At 35.6% G+C, this 20,906-nt stretch overlaps 1 protein-coding gene across 5 annotated transcripts in view; it reads right to left on the bottom strand.

Moving 5' to 3' along the window:
• Nucleotides 1–20,906, bottom strand: part of FSTL5 (follistatin like 5) — a 307,998-nt gene that overhangs the window by 63,320 nt on the left and 223,772 nt on the right. For all 5 annotated transcript variants that reach the window (XM_065061431.1, XM_065061429.1, XM_065061430.1 and 2 more), the window contains exon 8: nt 4,073–4,193. In XM_065061431.1, the coding sequence (XP_064917503.1) occupies nt 4,073–4,193 (121 nt within the window). The remainder of the gene's footprint in view (nt 1–4,072; nt 4,194–20,906) is intronic.

The raw sequence follows: 20,906 nt of genomic DNA, 5'->3' as shown, positions 1-20,906 counted from the left end.
TTATGGATGCAGATCTCTAGGTTTCATCTCAAGCCTGACATTCCTATTCCTGTTCCCCCTTCACATCTTCCCTGTTCTGACCCCTCTCTCATAGGATCTGTGTGTTCCATACTGAGACCTTGCCTTCCCACAGTGTTCGTCGCCCCACTCGACTGGCTGCGTCCTTGGATGTCCTGAGCCCCTTTTGACACCTCAGCTCCCAGTCTGACTCTGCCTCACTTCCCAGGCTCCAGTTTTCATGTCTGCCCTGTTCAGCATTTTTTGACAGAAGGTCCTTTAGCAGACTACCTCATGCTTCACATTTCTCACTGCATCAGAGCCAAATAGTTTATTTCTTCACCTTTCCTTATGAAGAGCAAGGAGCTCCATCTCCATAGAACCAGATTGCCATCATTTAACATTCTTGAGCATCTCAAAACACAAACAGATTTAAGGACCAATAGCAAATCACTGAAGCTCGTCGCATTCTGACTCCCCATGATAGGATATTTTTTGTCTGGTTTGTGCTAGTGAAATATATTTATTGCATATAAAAACTTACAGGAATTAAAACTACCACACCTGGACAGACTTCTGCTTAGTGCATGTGAAGAGAAACTTTCTAACAGTCCAATTTTGGAGAATTTTAATTAAACAGAAAAAGGAAAGTATTAGTTTAGCTTGAATGAAAGACATATAAAGTTTCTGGGGTAACTTTATTCTTAGCAAAGTTTTAGAACATATTAAAACTGAAATAAAATACTTCCTAAACAAACAAAAAAAAATCAAACTCTGCATTACAAGATGCTGTTGTTGCTAAATGAACTCACCAATGCTTAGGAGTTATGAAGGCAAGGACCTGCTCAAGTGAAAGCAGGTTTCAATTTTCTTCTCTCATATCACATTCCTATAGAAGGTCCTGTTCCCTTTGGCAGTGTTTTCCCAGACACTGAGATATTTGCATGACAATGGAGTTCATTTCTTGCCTTATCTTTCCTCTATTTGCTGCCATTTCCCACTCTCCACAAACCTCTGTCTAATATGTTACCTATAAAACTAGAAAATTTTTCCACTTTTGTTTTGCATTATAATTTTTTATTTCTTGTTACCCTGGAGCCTACCTGTAGTATGCCCCAAGAACTGTGCAACTGAGGCATGCAGACAATTAAAATATTAGTGCAGGTGGGCTTAGTTTAAAAAAATTAATTTGATATGACAAGTCTGATGTAAACTCTTTGGGTTCATTTCCATCAATTTTTGTGTAACTGACCATAAATATTAGCAGAAAGCAAATCTTAAGTGCTGACTGTTCTAACATCTTTACCTAAAGAAGCCTACTTTATAAGGGAGACATCATTATGTAGGTTAAAAAGGGAGGGGAGAGGAGACATTGCGTAATTGTATTTAGCAGAATCATATAGACTATGTAACTGAATGAATCCTATATCTCCATCCCCCCATCATTCAGTTCAAAAAGCTCTGTGGGACACGGAGATGCAGGAAGAGGGAGAAAATAGTCTGCTCGAGCTGCCTGGAATCCAGGCAGAATACATGTGTTTAAGAAAGAAACATAATATATATAGCAAACTAGGCTGTATATGATAACTCTCCTTTTCCTTTGGAAAAACAACGGTGGTAAACAATTCTTCACACACTATAAATCACCAATTCATATCTGGCTGAGGGCCTGCACTCTCTTTCCTTTACTTTAAGGTACCAAAAACTTTGGGGTTTTTTAATAAGTCTTTTGTCTTGGAAAGAAGGTTGGGGTAATACTTGTCACCTTGCTGCACAAAACTTGCCTTGTAAATCAATGTGAAGGTTCAGGGAGCAGGATAATATTGCTAATACATAAAGAAAAATGTCACATTGGTGCTACATATATATTAAGCTGATTTGTAACATATTCCATAAACATACCATTTTTAGAGCAGGTTTGGATTTGAAGGTAGAGTTCCTTTTTTTTTTTTTATAATATGGCAAATGACATTTGTTGTTGTTGTTGTCTAGAAACACCTTCATTTTTACACTTTGAAAAATCTAGGCTATAACATATATGCTTGTAAAATAGAAAAACTGAGGTATAAAAAAATATTAAAACTCATCTAGGTATCATGTCTGTAATTGCCATCATGATCAGTAATATTAACACCTGTGGTTATGGACAGCATAGATCTTTAACTTGATAAACACTGAGTTAATGAGAAAACACAAACTTTCTAGGTATTTCAGCTTTTACAACAGCAGATTTCAGGGCTTGTTTTTTTTTGGTCAGATGCAGATATCAGATATTTTATATATACAAACAATATTTGCAAGCCAGTTGATGTAAAATATATAAATAATCCTTACAAAAATGTATGTTTTACACAAATGGAAATCAAGAAAGAACTTAAGATCTAATTAAATTGTTTTCACTGAACCTTCACAGATCTTTGTGATCAGCAAAGCCTCGTTATCTCATTAACCTTTTGTCTGACTCTCCTGTTAATACAAGTGTCATTATATTAATTAGTCATTAACACAGCTACAAGAACTGACTGACCATCATGCCAGTGCTTAGGAAGATTACCACTTAGATGTACAGAGCTAAACTGTGGCAGAGCTGTTCATTTGACCTTTAATCTCGATGGTTTTAACTCCATTTACCCACAATATGCACAGCAAACGATCCTATTGCTCAAATGGACTCCTTTATCTTTTCCCTCACTCCACAAAAAATCAAGAGCGTTGGAAGATACCACTCCAGTGCCAGCTTGTGGAAGAGCAGCTATCTGAGCAGAGCAAACATGGACTAGTCAGTTTGTTTGGAGAGCTTTAAATTTATATGAATAATACAGAGCAGCAACAGCAGTGACTGCCTTTGGCACCATAAAGTTTTACAGTGGTTTCCAGATGAAATATACAATTTCCTGACAGATAATTCATCACCAGACAAATTTACAGTTGTCCCCCTTCACCTATCCCAAATTACGTTTCTTGATTTTCTAGACTTACAGAAAACCTTCTTCAAATTAAATGCAGTTTTACGTCATGTGCTAAACTGAGCCAGAGTCCTAGTATTTTAACTGTTGCAATACACCTCTTTAAGATTTTAATGCATTAGAACAAATAGGGAACATGTTGACAAAAATATAATTTTGTTAACAAATTAGGGTAAACCAAAACACATCAAACAGAAGAAAGTTGGTCAAGGACCTTCTAATATGCCCAATTCATCAATAATTCTGACATGCATACAGAAATTAAAATAGGAGTAAACTTCATCCTTCTCACTAGTTTAGCCAGTATTTGCTACCTGACTTTTTAAATGACAAAAAAGAATTCCTGAAGAAAAATTGGAAGCAGGAAAAGATGTTGATGTCATGTATTAGCACAGGGAGGAAACTCCATCTACAAAGTGTTGGGGGTGGAAGAGGTGGAAAAACTTGGAAAAGAATATCAAAAGAGATGGATAAATAGATATTTTAAGACAGTTTCCCAGAGAAACACAATGGTGGAGATAACAACTGCAGTTAGGTTTTGTCCAAGTACAGAGCCTTGGAAAGTGGTCCTTAGAACTTGAACAGATGTAGAAAAATGTAAAGCTCAAGGTTTCAAATCCAGATGCCTAGAGTTAATCTACTAAAATAATGGTTAGTGCATATTTCAAATTTCAAATTAAATGCAACATTCTTAACATGATAGACCTATGCACTCATTTTCCTAGTTTGTTTCCTAAAATTACTAAATTAATACTAAAAACTACTTTATCTGTATATATATATATATATATGTATATTTAAAAACACTTATTATTCTGCAGATAATCTGCTAACCATCTTCACAGGTGAACAGTTCACAGGGCAGAAGATGTCCTCGGAAGCATCTTTACTCCTTTTAATGACTATTATTCAAATGGAAGTAATAAATGAAAATGATTATATTTTATTGTTTTTCAAGGTTATTCACAGGAGAACAATAAGGAAAAAAAAAAATCTCTCCGTTAAGCCGTAACACAATATAAACGAAGTAGAATACCAACAACATATCTGCTCAACAAAATACATATCTAAGTCTCTTATGAATTGGTAATTACAACATTTTTCCTTACCATTCACTTGGAGAATATGAGTTTGATAGAGTTTATCATAGCCAGCAGCAAAACAGGTGTAATTTCCCATATGAGTTGTGGTAACCTTAGTAATGTACAAGGACCCATCATCTCCAAAATCCTACCGGGAAAGATTAAAAACAAGGTTATCATAATTATGCCTGCATCTCTACGGCAATTATGCTTGTTATCTTGGCAACAAAGCTGTGATGCAAATATCAAACACCATAAATATTAAAACAGAACAGCTGATAGTAATCTGAAACCTGAATATTACATTTGTGAATGGCAGAGTTGTTTGATCTTGCCACATATATTCATATAATCATAGAATACTTTGGGTTGGAAGGGACTTCTAAGGGTCATCTAGTCCAACCCCCCTGCAATGAGAAGGGACATCTTCAACTAGATATTGTGTCTGTAAAAGAAAATACAAGTTTCATTTTAACAATTAATTAAACTCTTCAGAAGTAAAATGGTTGTATATTTAGTCATGACAGTTATTTACAGAAAAAAAGATATTTCGGATTCGATCTAAAAAGACAGAAAAACCAAATCTCTGTACAATTTAACAAGGTAAATTACATCCTGTGGAAGTTTGGTCATCCTTTGAAATGAGCAGGCATACAGAAAAAAAAAAAATCCTAACTTTTCTTCAAGTTTGAGTCTTTATTTTTAAGTTCATCCTTCTATGTATCTTTAATAGGCATATAGATTCCACTAGATCAGAGTGCAGAATCTTACCCTCATTTTGCTTCTGAGTTCAATTCTCAGTTCAACTTCAATTAATACAATATCATTTAAAATTCACAAATCGTAAACTATTCTGATTATTGTAAAAAATGTATGGAGCAATTAATAGTCAGTGTTTTATTTTTACTTGCTATTTTTCGTGTCTGCATGAACCACCCTAAAATAACAGTCCTAGTCCAATCTAGCTTCTTCCAGTCTACATTTCAGAGATTCTAAAGTGTGTACAAATCCTGCTAGAAGTTGTTTTTTCTACATTATATTCCATTATTTACTTTTTCAAGGTCGCTTGTTAACAGTTTGTTTCTTTTCAGTCTCACCTAGCAATATGTATTGTTATATATGCAGTGTATTTACACAAAACAGTGATTAAATTATTTGAGCAAAGAATATAAAGTAGAAATGTAAAACTATGAAAAATGATTTTCACTCTAGTAGATAATTTCTACTGTAAAATATTTAATTCAGAAATTAAAGTGTATAAATGATGATGAAAAACATGCAAAACATCATCACTGTTTCATTCTAGGAAAAAGTGTGCTGGATCTCCTATGCTATGTAGGTCAGCCCCTGTTCCGGAAGGGAACCCATGCTCTATAATCGTATGCCTAACATTAATACAGTCTATCATAAACTCAGTCTTCTTATGTATACAATACAGCTTTATTTTTATCCTAAACCTATTCATTGCAGGCTTATAGTCATTTTATACCCTTAACGTAAACAGACTCTAGAATAGCCATTAAAATCTTTACATAACTTGAAATATCCTCTCCTTGTGACTAACCATAGGATATGGTATTATACACACAAACACATTATAATTATATGCAACACAAATATTCAAACACACACACAGGCTCACACATGGAGTCCAAAGTATCCAACGAGTGTCTAACTCATTAGAACAGAGATAATCACCAAACTACAATATCTATGTGTCTCATTTGATTCAGTCATTCATTACAGAAGAACTACTTTTGTAAACTGATTTCAGGGATCTGGTATTCTTGAAGGCAACTGTTATGAGTATAGACCATACCAAAGGCGCCTTGTAGTACATCAGCCTCTTCCACTTCAGTTTTCACTACGTCCCGTGCCACACTCAGCAGCAGGCCAGTATTAAACTTAGTCTTCCTTTTGCTGCTGATATAGCCCTGAATGTCTGCAGAAGCCCTTCTTGCTGTCCTTCATGTTACTCATCAGATTCAATTCCAGGTGGGCTTTGGCTTTCCTAATCCTTCACATTCAAATAGTTTCCCTACATTGTTCCTGGGTCACCTGTCCTTGCTTCCACCTTTCTTCCTTTTAATTTGAGTTCTACCAGGAATTCCTTGATCATTAACACAGGTCTCTGGATGACTTTGATGTCCTGTTCATTGTGATGGACTATTCTTGAGCACAGAGGAGGTGATCTTTGAAAATCAACCAGATGTTAGACACCTCTTCTTTATAGCATGGTCTACTATGAGAATCTTCTAAACATATCATTTAACAGGCCCTCCTGAAGTACAGGGTTATGTCCCTGCTTTTTTGCCTTGCTGCTTCCTCAGTTCTACCATCTCATGACCACTGCAGCCATGGTTGCCCTGACCTTTTTATTTCCCATCAGTTACTTGTATTTCTAAGTATGAAGTCCAGTAGACCATTTCCTTTCACTGGCTCCTCTATCATGTGTGTTAATATCATGACTAAGACACCACACTCAAACTAGAGGTAAACATTAAGGCATTACAAAAATGTTCTTCCAGTCCAACTTACTTGAACACAACTCTAGGAAGTAATCAACATCTGCTGATGTTAGGGGAGAAGGAACTAGCAGTGTCCAAGATGAACAGCCACTGCATTGCCTAGGTTTTTATCAACTACTTACACGTTTATATGAGAAAAAGATGTATTAATGTTGAATTCTGTAACAGAGAACATAGCAGTATTGGATAAATCATGTTTGAATTGCCAGTTTTCAGAACTCTTCAAGATAATCATACTCTGGAGTCTGACCAAACGTACTGTTTAAGAAAAAACAAGAGCATTTACACAAGTGACATAAGAACTTTTATAAACACATGTATTTAGACTAGTGAAATCTCCTGTGATACAGCCACATCACTGTACTTTCTCTTTTCATAGTTCAGATTCAAGCATCTTTCTTTTCTCCTTTTCCATCTTTAAGCTCAAAATTTTACAGATGTTTGATAGGAGGAAACATCTGTGACATTATATCTGCAAAAAAAAAGTATGAAGGTCTGAAAGTAAATTCTTCTATTCTACATGTCAATGATAGAAAAGAGTATGAGCTTTGGACATCTGAAACTTTCTCCTTGGTTGCCCTTCATAATCAAACCTGTCTGTAACTGACCGTGATGTGGGGGGAAAAAAAAAAAAAGTACAAAAAGAGTCATAGTTAAGTGAAGGTGGCTGTCCAATCATCAAAGGAGACTAAAAACGGTCACCTCAAGTTTAGTACAGAGGTTTCCCTGGGTTCAGCTCATCCTTTTTGCCTAATGTATGCTTCATTATCAAGGAAAGAGAGGAAAAAAAAAAAAGGGGGGGGGGGGAGGGACCATCTAAATAGGTGTTTAAATATGCATCATAACATTTTTAGACAGCATTTTAGACAACAGTTTTAGAAGCACCTCTTTCCTTACATCATAAAATACCCATACTAGTTCCACCCTACCACTCTGGGATGCATTCCACAGTCCATTTCAACAAGGGTCACCAATTCAAATGTGGGTAATACCCAGAAATATCCGGAGCAGAATTCTTGCATCACATCTTGCATCTGCAGTCATATGAAGTATTACAGAGGGATATATCATCTTCAGTTTAAGCAAGAACATGCAATTTAGTAAATTCTTTGGCTGAAATTGCCTTAAACCTTTATATATACATTCTGCAACTGTCCCAGCACTACTGTAGTGTCGGTGAAGCTCAAAAGAATAGTCACCCTGTATCAAGGGGAGGAAAAAAAAAAATCTACATTAACTCAGAGATGCTGTTTCTTTTACACTTTTCAGTTAAACCTGGACTCATTTTTTTAAAGATAAAAAAGGCAATACTGAGGTCCTCAGCATCACACCAGTGACAAGCAGAAGATCTTTGCTTTCCTTCATTGTTCTGTGAAAAATAATGAGGTCCAGTAGAGCATTTCCTTGTGTTCTACTTGTGTATTTTTGATTTCATATTGAGCAGCAATTGGCAAGGAAAAGTAACACAGACATACCAAAGTTCAGGTAACATATAATGGCCAACGCTTGCATAATGATCATGGTTTTAGCTATACATGCGACATTATTGCCTGAATGTGTGAATTGGTCTGCAAAACTATTTACCGTACCTCCATTGAAAGTTAGTGTTGAAGAAAAACTTTCCTTTTTTTTTTAATTTGGAGAGGGAATCTACTGGGATATTTATTTAGGAAACAGTCATGTTTTTCAAACCTGTTACTTAAATACTCTAAGAAAGAGGTTCGACACTTTGTATGTACCTAGCTTCCCTATTACGAAATCTACATTTATGTTGCTATTATTTAATTCCATTATGTATTGCCCTACCTCCAAAGCAATTGGAGAAAAAACTGGTAGTTTTTTCTGTTTTGATTACAGTGAAAGTCACATTCAGCCTGTTATCCACCATAACTTCCAGATGTTTAATTTAACCAATTGTTTCAGATTATATGCTGATATGAGGTAATTTTAAGTTGATTTTCCTAAATGCAAAACATGGCCATTTTCCTTGATGGATTTCCTATACTTTTCCATCTATTTCTTTAATTTGAATTTATTAGCCTAAATTAGTGCTATCTTAAACACAGTTGCACCCCTTCATATATTGGTGGCATCTAGATAACATTTCCTGAACTTACAAAGGTGCAAAAATTTGTACAAAAATCAAGAAATAGGATATCTGTCCTATTTCCTCTATCCAGAAAGCCTGTTACTATACTATAGGAGGAAATTTGACTAAGATTGGCATATGTAAAGATTAATATAGAAAAACAATAAGGCTCAGCTGCATTAAAATTTATAAATATAGTAAACATACTGCATGATCACATTGACAATGTTACCTGCTTGTGACCAAAGCTTATCCTCCTTTGGTCCAGTGTGGTAGTTGGTATAGGTAGAGCTTGTGTAAAATTTGGTTAACTTAGCACAAGCAATCTGTTAATTGGTGTGAAAACGTCTCTGAAAAGATAATGAGATTTTGAGAGATTTTGAGGGGTGAAGACCGAGCACTGGTGAAGACAACAGGCAGTTGCTGGTGTTGAATGAATTTGGACACGCCAATCAAGACCCAAAATATTCTCTACCCAATCCTGTAACTGAAAGTGCCAGGGGAGAGACCAGGTCTCTCAAGGGAGAGACCACACAGACATGTGAGAAACTCAATGGGTACACAGAGGACAACTTCAACAGGAAATAAAGACACTCAAGGAAAGTGAAGCAAAGAGGCATTTGGGGGATCCCACACCCCAAGTTCAGGACTGCTCATCACCCAGATGGACCTGCTATGCTGACCTGCTCAACTCTGGACTAAGCCACCACCCACGCTGTAGGACAGGGAAGTCACATAATGGGCTGCCACACTCACCCTCCCACTCCAGCTTCTCTCCTAGACTGCACCGTGTCTCCTGTGGAACAGGGAAGCTGCATTATTTGTGAAACCGCATGTATCTGTGATTTAAGTGTTTTGGCATCCAAGCCCATTTAAACTCTGTGCTGTCAATTTGGTCCTAAAAGGCAACATCCCAGCAGAAAACAGTTTAGTTCCTTTGTGCCTTTATATTTATAGAATTTTCATATGCATATCATTAAAAGCAACTCAATCTTCATTTCTTCAAAAAGTTTGTAACCTTCTCTGTAAATTCTTCAAATTCACAGAACAGTCTACCAAAAGCTTTTAAAAACAGAAAACATAGCTCTAATATCTCACTCAGATAGTCTGTAAGATACACAGTAAAATAAATGATAAAAAAGATTACTATGTGCTGTCTTATTCTTACATTCTATCCTCTGAATGTTATCAATGACAAAATACTGAACTGGATAAACTTTTGGTCTATTATGACTATTCTTACATTCTTCCATGATCTCAACTACTACTTTCTTAATTTATTGGGATTTATTTTTTTCAGTCCTTGCTGCATTACTTTCCAGTTTTTCTTCTTTCCCAGACAACATAAACTGAGTGATTTCATCCTCATATTTCACTCAAGATGCCTTTCTTTATAACATCTTCAATCTTCTTGTAGACTAAAATTTAGACATGAAAATTGAAATCTAGATAAACTTCTCTTTAATTTTCCAGTTTTCTTTCCCTAAATATACTCAAAATATTTATTCAGAAAGCATATATGTCGCTGTGTTTCTTTGTCCAAAGGTGTTTGGGCAACTAAACTGCACACTGCACAACTCGGTGCTTCAGATGATTCTGCTAGTTGCTCATTAAGAGAAGAAAATAACCCACCTAAAAATTAACCCACTTGGTAAGACTGTCAATAACTTGCCTTTCTTAAGATAACTACTGTTTTCTGTATTAGCACTTCAGTTATACAGACACTATTCATAACAAGCCTTCAATATGCTATTATATAGGTTACCACTGCAAAAATCAAGAAAAAAAAAACCCTTAATGCTTACTTTTCAACTTTCATTATGTCAACCAAAACAACTGGATTTCCTTTCAAAAAAAATCCACCTGAATAACTCCAGTGATCTTTTTACCTGAATGTTTTTTTATCTTTATCTCTTTCTAAAGTGTATGAAGCAGTAAGTTCAATTAACTTTTTACCCTTACTAGCTAAACAGACATTTTCAAAGTGTTGCTCTTCAAATTATTAGTGGAAGAACGAAAAACAGCTCTTCAAAAGAGCCACGCTAGAGGTACTTACACTTTATCTAGCAAGTGGCTAATATTATTGATGTCTAAAATTTTTTGCCTAGTCTCTGCAACAGTATTTCTGAACTAAATGTGACATAGGATGGAATGTATTAACATTTAGCTGCTACAATGCAATCTGGAGACTACTTTCGCATTCCTTATATTATTACATATTGCTTTGAAGCACACCAACCTGTTCCACTAATTCACTGCAGCATGATGATATCTTTAGGTACCATGGCTATTTTCTAAGTAAATACATGTCTGTGTTATGGCTTCTCTCTTCTTTTTCACAGGAACCATCGACAAAACATCCCTGTGGCTCAGGTGCATCGGTATTTCAATAGGATTCCTGCATGATATTGTAATTTCATCACTCAAATTTTGGGTTCTATGGATGAGGGTTTTGTTTGTTGTTGTCGTTGGTTTTGGTTTTTGGCTTGTGGCTTGTTTTGGTTTGGGTTTTTTTTACAACTAAAAACAAATATCCCTAGCTTATTGTTTATACTGAGTTCAATGTTTGTTTTGTTAATGAAAGCAAACAATTCAACAGAAAGATAACTGAATGTTGTAAGCAGAGTTTGGAAAGGGATGGTGAAGTCCAGAGTTCTTTGATATGAAATGTTGACATATATTTACTGTTTTACAGAATAACTCATCAGCTAAGTTAATTAAAAAAACCTGCATTCATACAAATGCACACAAGCATCATTGAAACAGAGCCTTCAAAAATTAATAGCAATACACACAGAAAAGGGGTTTTTTATGTTTTGAAAAAATATTTGTTGACCCTAAAACACTGATACAAGCTCAATTTTTGTTAAATAGACTACTTTCAAATAGAACTGGCATTTTTACAGTTAAATTGAGAAGCTCTAATTATTTTTGTCATGCATAAAAAAAATAGAATTGAACAATTATTTCAACAATTATTCCACTGCAACTCTGTTCTGTTGAAGGACCTGACATTTAAGAATTATGATACGTGTTACGAATAACGAGTACAGGAATTACGAAAGAAAACATTCATTTGACAATTAATCTTTGCTTAGTTGTCTTAGCGTTAACGCAACAGAAACCTAAAGGTTATTTTTGTTTATAAATCAATAATTATTTCTTTTGGTTTTATAACTTGCTTTCATATGCTAATGCTTTGCATATGAGAGATACTATGATCATTTGCCTGCAGTTCTTCATTACCAGCTCTAGACAGACTGTTGCCAGCTCTCCCCACAGGAGAATGTATAATGAAACAGACTGCTTGAATTTGTTCATCAGCATAGAGACTAGGATTTTTTTGTTTTGGCTTTGTTTTTTTTTTTTTTTAAATCACAGTTAATTTATTGTCAATATATTGCACTTAAATTAATCGGTTTTCTTTGTATAAAAACCTTCTCTACTCCAAATATTGAGTATTCTTTCAGCTAGAGACCACAGACATCACCCAAAAAAGCATCTTCCCCGAAATGAAAATTATCATGCCCTCATTTTCCTTTTCACTCATTGTATCCACACTGTTCCCTGCCCAAATCTCACTTCCAACACATAACTCAGAATTCAGTTCTGAGAATTTAAGAAGTTCAGAAAACTGAATTAGGAATGAGCTCTAGATTTCAGTGATCTGAAACCATTATACACAAAACTGGCAGAAGATACTTTCAATTTTTTTTTAAATCAGAAAACATGATTGCTCTAGAAAAAAAGGCCTAAGTCTCTCACAGAATAACTTTTAATCTAGGTCTTGGAGTCCCAAGTAATATATAGGTATACCATAGCTAAACCATTCATGTACATAATTCAGACTAAGGCTTGGAACCTGGCTCTTCCATATTCTGAGTGATGCAAAGGATTAATCTTGAACTAAAAAAATTTGAAATATTTTCTGGTTCTTATGTGGTTTTTGTTTGTTTGTTTTTGTTGTTTAGGGTGGTTGTTGTTATTATAATTATTTTACTCTCCTAATTTTTTAGTCCTAGATGATAACTTTCTGACCAGAATTTCAGCCTCAGCTTTTTCCATTGAGAACCAAGATTCAAACATTTTATAAAACTGAGCACATTGTATCCAAGAGATCTATGAACTTGTCAAGAATCTTCTTTGGAAATTTTCTCTCTGTAACTTCAGTTTCTGGCAACTGATGAATTCTACATGTTTTTTCCTGGCACACCAGCAATCGTATGTAGTAAAAAGTCATTTTTATGCACCACAGTTTACACTTAGACACCTTCACTGTACTGTTTTTATGGGACTTGTTTGATGTAGGTCAGAAGAAACAACTTATACAATCTTCTTATGGCCTTACAATTTTAATCTTCTAAAGAACTTCAAAAATATTACTCTTAACTCCAAAACTTCACACTTTGGGGAAGGGAGCGAAAACAGAATGGTAACAAGGACAATACGAAAAGAATACAGGAATGAGAACATGAGAACTGGAGATGTGAATTCTTAGTTATGTTATACTAGGACAGAAAAAAATAGCTTACTGGGTCCTTAATAAATGGACTTAGCAAGCACCAAATATTTTGAATTAATAGCTTTTTGATTACATATGAAACCTGTATTTCTATTTGCAGTCTTTGACAACCCTACAACACAAAAGAAAAGTATATTGGTTGGTATATTTTTTACTGGTGGTTAATAATATAAGCACTGTCACACAGTTATATTAGCTCAGTGATAATGACAACACAATTTGGGTAGGGACGTTTCCCTCTTCCTTTTTAAAGGGAAATTTTGATTTTATTATGGGGAAAAAGAATCATCTGTCTCTGAACTGATCAAGAAAATAATTTGCACTTAAAAACTAAAATTTTACAGTGATCTACTGTGGAAAAGCTGTATCAATAATTGCAGCCACTCAGATATTTTCAAAACAATAGTTGTCCACTTGCAAAACACAGGCAGTACACATAATCCCCTTCTTTTCCTATATATCCCTCCACCCTTTCTGCATTTGATTTCAGTCGACTCAGGGAAGTACCAGTAAAACTAATGTCACATTTTTGTTCATATTTTACGTAATTACTTTTCAGTATCTGTAACTTACTTTATTACAAGGACACAGAAAGCAGATAACCTTTTGAGGGTTAACTAGAAACATTTCTCAAAAATAATTATTGATGTATGCTTGGTTTGCCAGATAAATTCAGCTCAAGCTTTTCATGCTAATGTCAATTTTACAACTCTTGCTTTCCAAGTAATCAGTTTCTCTGTTCGTGTTCGCAGAGCAATTCAACTCTGCAGTTTGCTATTGCACGTCAGGAAGAAATTAAATTCTAAAAGAAATGTGAGAATAATTGCATTTGGCACAAATTCAAGACTTTAAGTTTTCCTTCTAGCTCAGGAGGGAAAACAAAACCAAAATTTCCTAAGCACAAATTTTGCATACCTTCTCTCAATCTTGTATTTTATAGCTGCAATAGAAAAAAATTGTGAATCTACTGTAAATCCACTCATTGAAGAACCAGACTGACAGAAAACTGTAAATCAAGTCAAAGCTTAAAGAAAGAACAGATTGTAACACAGTAAGTAGTAGTATATAGTAGTAGTATATACAGTAGTAGCATGTATAGTATTGTCCTGGTTTTGTTAAAAACAAGTTTCTCTTTTAGTGATTTTGCCTGTCAGCTAAAGCCTTCATATTAGCTGCATTTTCCTGCAGAACCAGATACATGTTTTGATAAACACAGCAATGGAATGCAAAGTTATTGATAAGCATGGATGGACATCTCGCGAGAGGGGCGAGAAACAGGTGGCCAAGAAACTGACCAACTGTGTATAACATTCCATTCACGTGAATACTTCATATAAAAGTGGGAGATCACGAGGATCTCGTCCCTTTTTCCCTTTTGCCTTCTTTTCCCTTCTGCTTATGGCTGACATTAGGAGAGGACCTTGCTAGTCGTCCCTGTGAACTGAGACCTAGTGACAGACTGAATCCAGCTCCGGTTGGCTGCAGAGTCTAATCCAGGACTTTGGTTGCTGGCTCTGCAGTTGCTGAGACTTTCAAGATTGGTTTTGTATATTTTGTATTATTTTCTCTATTCTTATTAGTAGCATTAGTAAAACATTTTTAATTGTTCCAACTCTTCTCTCTCTATCCTTCTTTCCCTCCCGATCACCTGTCCTGAGTGGGAAGGTGGGGAGAGGGAAGGGCACATGGGGGAAGGGGGGGAAGAGGAGGTTAACAATACATCTGCCAGGGTTTTATTGTCACCCCGCAATCCAAACCCTTGACAAGCATAAAGTACCAGGATCTTAAAACTTTATTCTGAAGAATGTAACACCAGACAACAGTTCATGGTTATTAATGCAGGCTAACTTTAATCAAGGGAAATTAATCTTCCTAAGCTGCTTTTACAGTCAGCTGAGACAGCTAAAAGGTACCAAAATCCTTTTATGCGGCAGTTTGGTGGATTTGTCTTTGTGCTCATTGCTTTAAATTACTGTCTACCTCTCTCTGCTGACCATGGAAACAAACTTCCTAGCTACAAGTAGACATCATAAGTATTTAATTGGTCCCTCTGTTTCTTGACACTGGGGAGATTAAGGAAAAAAAGAAAAAAAAAAAAAAAAAGGAGTAATTTTTACAAGAGCATTTTTCAGCACAGCAAGGTAGCCTTGCTAGCATCACTGTACTGCCAATGGGGAGAAAGGGGATCATCCAGTGAGTAATTCAGAACTTCAAAGTAAATCTCAGATTTTGAGGAAACCTTCACACATATTTTCCTAAGCTTGTCTTACAAATGGTCAATGCAGAGATCACCCTCTGTTACCTCTTCCTCAAATAAGACTTCGAATGCATGAGCCCTGACCAATAGTTGAACAGGATTTGTCTGTATTTTGCAAATCCAAGAAAAAGATTATTTCTGTGACTACAAATGAATAGAGTAACACTGTACCTAAAATAAGTAGAGAGGTATGATTTTTCCCTTATTCTCTTGGATACAGCAAAGACTGCATTTTCACTTCATGAGGAAACTGTAACATCTAATAAATGTTATAATCCATTATTCTATGGAAAACATGTAGCTGCTTTTTGCTCTTCAGACTATGTCAGTGGATTAAAAAATTGGTTTTCTATTTGAAACCTAATAATGTTACAAGTTTCCTAAGAACCTGAAGACAGACCACACAGAAAAGTGCCATAAAATCCCTCACTCCTAGATCACCAGTGAGAATAACTTCATTTTATACATAGTCATGTAAAAATAATTTGGATCTTATATATGGGAGATAGAAATTAGACACAAGTGACAGCTTTGCCAAAGTACTAGAGCTCATGAGGGTAGCCATAAGACGTCATTGATCTTTTACTTCCCCAAAAACTCTGTAACTTTATGCTATCTCGCTATGAATCTGCAATAATGACTGATAATTTATTTAGATATTCAAAATCTCCAACTGAGTAGATACAGCTTACTCTAAATGGAAATTTCAGCATGCTCTGATACAGCTCTCTTTTTCACTGGTTCATGTTACACACAGAGATCTTCAGAGTGATTCATATACCATTTAATTTCTACTCCTTTTTAGCAGAAAAAAAAGTTATATAATCAGATTTAATCAGAGAAAGCTATTTGACATTCATTTCTCATATATTTTTCAATTTAGCATTCATAACATGAATTTTTAATAATTTTCCAGTTACCACAGTTTATTACAATTCCCCCAAACCAATTTTTTTAAATCCACTTTTATTGTAGATGTATTTATTATTACACTCCAAGCAAAGAAGAAATTAGCTTGCATTGTGGAGTTTACTTGTATCAGATCACATTCCAAGTGATATCTAAGTGCTAGGAAGCCCCAAAGAAGCAAAAGTCCTGACACAATTTACATCTTAAGGTGACTCAATTTAGCGTCAGATTTGTGGAATGAGCTTGATGAGATCATCTCCACTCCTACTTACTTTCTTTAAACACATCTTCTTTGTAGGAAGAGGGCAAAGACATCACTGAGTATTTCCTAAATTTTACAGATTCTAAAAAAATCAACTTTTCATAATTACACTGGGATAAAACTGAATTGATTTTCAGTCACTTAGATTACAAGCACTTTTGTTTTAAATTTATAAAGTTTATTGGCATTTTTGATCTTCCTAATTGTATAAAATACTGGGTTTCAGCTTTAGTTTTATGAATGCAAAGCCCTTTTCTCATGCTGGCCATAATTCACCCCTTTGATTCCTGAACTGTGCTCATCTTAAAGTAATAGAACTCACTTATTTCATTTCACAGAAGCAGCTTTCCCAGAATGTTTCTTTATAAACTCAAGAGAATCTACAAACAATATAAAAATAACCCTTTATACTTTCATATTACTAAAATTTTCAACCAATTTTCATCCAATCCACCCCATGTATTTCTGAACTACCCACGAATGAGACAAATAGGTAGGGAGAGTGTCTTCAAGCTTTACGCAGTCCACAAAAGCTCCGTGGGATAAATTTTGTTTTATTACAAATTACCTTGTGTATGTGTGATAAACCAGACAACAGGCAACAAAATACCTTGTCAAACACATACGGCTTTCAAATAACTTGCAGACAAGAGTATCTAAAACAAAAAAGAGATTGGTAGGGAACGTTGTGCTATGTGTTAGCTGAAGAGGAGATATGGGAAAAAAAAAGAAAAATAAACCTTCAAACCTGATTATGAAAATCAGAATGATTTGCTTCAATTTAGTGTACAAAGAGAAAAAAAAAAAAAGCATATTGTAACTTCAATAGTTTTCTTTAAGATGATACATCATTTTATATGCAGTATTAACGTATGATTTCCAGACACAGTCCAGGCAAAATAGGGAGAGTGACACACATTACTGGGATTATTAATACAATGCCATTTGTGTCAGTTCGCTACCAAGTATGTTGTGTAAGAAACAGGTACATACACAATTAGAAAGATTTTGAATGCCACTTCTATATAAATTATTTTTTTAAAGTATACGCTTGCATATACAACAAAGTGAGTAGCGCCTGCTGACTGCCATTCTTTGCTCTTTGCTTATAAAATCAAAATTTGGAGAGCTTGAGTGCTTGCACAGTAGCTTTGCTTAATAAGGGTCTAGCCCAGATTGACAGACTCAATGCTCAGAAAAAGTATTTTTCTTAGAGCCTTTTAAGCAAACAGCAAATCTCTTTCTTTCTGCAATAAGCACAGTATGAGTTGGAGTAAAACATACAAACGCTGAATTACATTAATAAAAAAAACGGAAAGCTGAGACAATTTACATTTAATTCCAACCTTAGTTATCTGAAAGCATCACACACACATTGCCTATGTTCAAATGACTAACACAACATTGTATGTTCATCAATCTAATATTTTATTATAAGAAAGCTTTACTAGGTAACATCAATGCCTTGATGTCAATGAAAGAAAATACACTTCAGTGGGTAACTTCCTCAAGACTTTCACTGTAGCCACTGAAACTAGATATGTGGGAAAAATTCTTTTATTTATTCTTTTTTTTTTTCCCCCCTCTCTACATAATGAAATTGTGCTGGTAATTTTTAGGGGTAGCCTTTGTATCCTTTGGTCATGGTTTCTGAACAGGTAAACTCTAAGTTTTTGCAAGAAGATCCTGGTACATAACAAGTCAAATTACAGGATTCAGAAAGTTGTCAAAAAAAAAAAAATAAAAAAAAATAAGCCTGTGGTGGCATTGACAAACACATTTTCTAGAGCTGCACCAAGTATGACATCTGTTCTTCTAATATGAAGCCAAGATGTTATGAAGTTAATAAGCCTACAGATAACATAAATTTTGATGGTTGTATACACAACTATAACAGCATAATGCTGAACTAACAAAATGTTATCCTTTTTATACGTTATAATCAGCAAGTTATTTGTGTTACTTCTTTCTGGTACATATCTTTCTGTTATATCTAGTCTGTCTTTAAGTCATGGTAATGAGGATGAAAATGCCCCATTTCCTAAAGGGATTGTGAATAGTGGTCATTAATATTTTCTGGTTGTTATCAAAGTAGTAAAGCAAGCTTGCTGATATTTAGCAACTTTGTTCTTATTAAACACTCACATCATTTGTTATACATATAAAGTTTACCATATCCTACCACTTGCAAAACTTAGTAAACTGTGCATTATTTTGAGGTGCCTAATTGAGGTACATAGGTTTACTATGCATTATAGCAGTTACAAAAAAAAAGTAAATCAAACACAAGTACTTACAATTGCACAACTGAAAAGAGCATAAACTCCACTTAAACAAAAAAAAACTTATATAAAATACTACTATGCGAATCAAAGTATCACACTGAGTCACGACCATATTCTTGTGCTTTCTTTGAATTGAGACTAACAGGTTCCGTCTTTTGTGAGACATCCACTGCTTCAGTTTTACTGCTGCTGTGCCAATGATAAGTAATCCTCTTTTGTTGCAAGAGCAGCTAAGTCTTTGTTAAAAGATTTCAAGTTTCTATGAGATCTACCAAAATAATTTTACTTCTCAATACACCATCATTGTTTACATTCCTCTCCAGTGTTTAACTTTTTTTTAACTACCACTTTCTGTAACAGACCTAAAAATTAATTAGAAGTACAAGCTCTTTATGAATCATATAACTATATTTACTATACCTTATTTTTTCACTTTTGTTCTATGCTTTCATATGGAAAAATGTGACAAAACTATTCACTGGAAAGCTTCTATGCTACTGTCACCATATATGACTGTATTACTGAAATACCATCATACAAATTTTTCTCATAGTAAATGCAAGAAGTTCTATTCTTATTGCTTATCCTGGATATCATCTCCAAGCATATGGAGGAAAAGAAGGTTCTCAGGAGTAGTCAGCATGGGTTCACCAAAGGAAAATCATGTTTGACCAAACTGATAGCCTTCTATAATGGTATGACTGGCTGGTAGACCAGAGAAGAACAGTGGATATTGTCTACCTTGACTTCACTGAGGCTTTTGACACCATCCCTCACAATATTTGCATAGGCAAGTTCAGGAAGTGTGGGCTGGATGAATGCACAGTGAAATGGATCATGAATTGGCTGGATGGCAGAGCTCAGAGGGCTGTGATCAATGGTGCAGAGTCTGGCTGGAGGCCTGTAGTTAGTGGAGTTCCCCAGGGTCAGTACTAGGTCCAGTCCTGATCAAACTGCTCATCAATGACCTGGATGAAGAGACGGAGTGCACCCTCAGCAAGTTTGCTGATGATACCAAACTGGGAGGAGTGGCTGACACACCAGACAGCTGTGCTGCCATTCAGTGAGACCTGGACAGGCTGGAGGACTGGGCTGAGAAAAACCTGATGAAATTCAACAAGGGCAAGTGCAGGGTCCTGCTCCTGGGGAGGAATAACCCCAGGCTCCAGTACAATTTAGGTTTGGACATGCTGAAAAGCAGCATTGCAAAGAAGGACTTGGGAGTTCTGGTCAACAATAGGTTGAACATGAGTCAGCACTGTGCCCTTGTGGCCAAGAAGACCAACGGTATCCTGGGGTACATTAGGAAAAGCGTGACCAGCAGGTCCAGGGAGGTTATCCTCCCCCTCTTCTCTGCCCTGTTGAGGCCACATCTGGAGTACTGCATCCAGTTCTGGGCTCTCCAGTTTAAGAAGGACAAGGAACTACTGGAGGTAGTCCAGCAGCGAGCTACGAAGATGATTAGGGGTCTGAAGCATCTTTCTTATGAGGAGAGACTGAGAGACCTGGGTCTGTTCAGCCTGGAGAAGAGAAGCCTGAGAAGGGATCTTACAATGCTTATAAATATCTCAACAAAAGTTTCAAGAGGATGAGATCAGACTCTTTTCAGTGGTGCTCAATGATAGGATAGGGAGAACACACACAGACTGAATCATAGGTGGTGCCATCTAAACATGAGGGAAAACTTCTTTACTTTTGTGCTAGTTTGAACAAAAATGGGTTAATTTTCTTCATGCAGTTAGAAACCTTTCTTTTTCATGCTAGCATGCTCATTATTTGGACTTAATTTGAGAACAAGAAGATATCCCGGCACAGAGTTAATGTTTTTAATTGCTCTGGTCTGAGAGCCAAGGACATTCTGAGCACTCTGCCCGCAAGTGTGAGGCATCAAGGAAGGGGTGCATGCATGAGGCAGAGCTTGACGAGCATCTAGACTGATTAATAAGAGTTTTCCATCCCATTAGCGTCACGCTTCATATTTAAGGAGAGTTGAGACCTTCCAGTTTTGC

Source organism: Columba livia, chromosome 4 (genome assembly GCF_036013475.1).
Source record: "Columba livia isolate bColLiv1 breed racing homer chromosome 4, bColLiv1.pat.W.v2, whole genome shotgun sequence".
NCBI classification, from domain to species: Eukaryota; Metazoa; Chordata; class Aves; order Columbiformes; family Columbidae; genus Columba; species Columba livia.
Note: the sequence above shows the minus strand (reverse complement) of the source record. Positions and strands in the feature narration are given on the sequence as shown.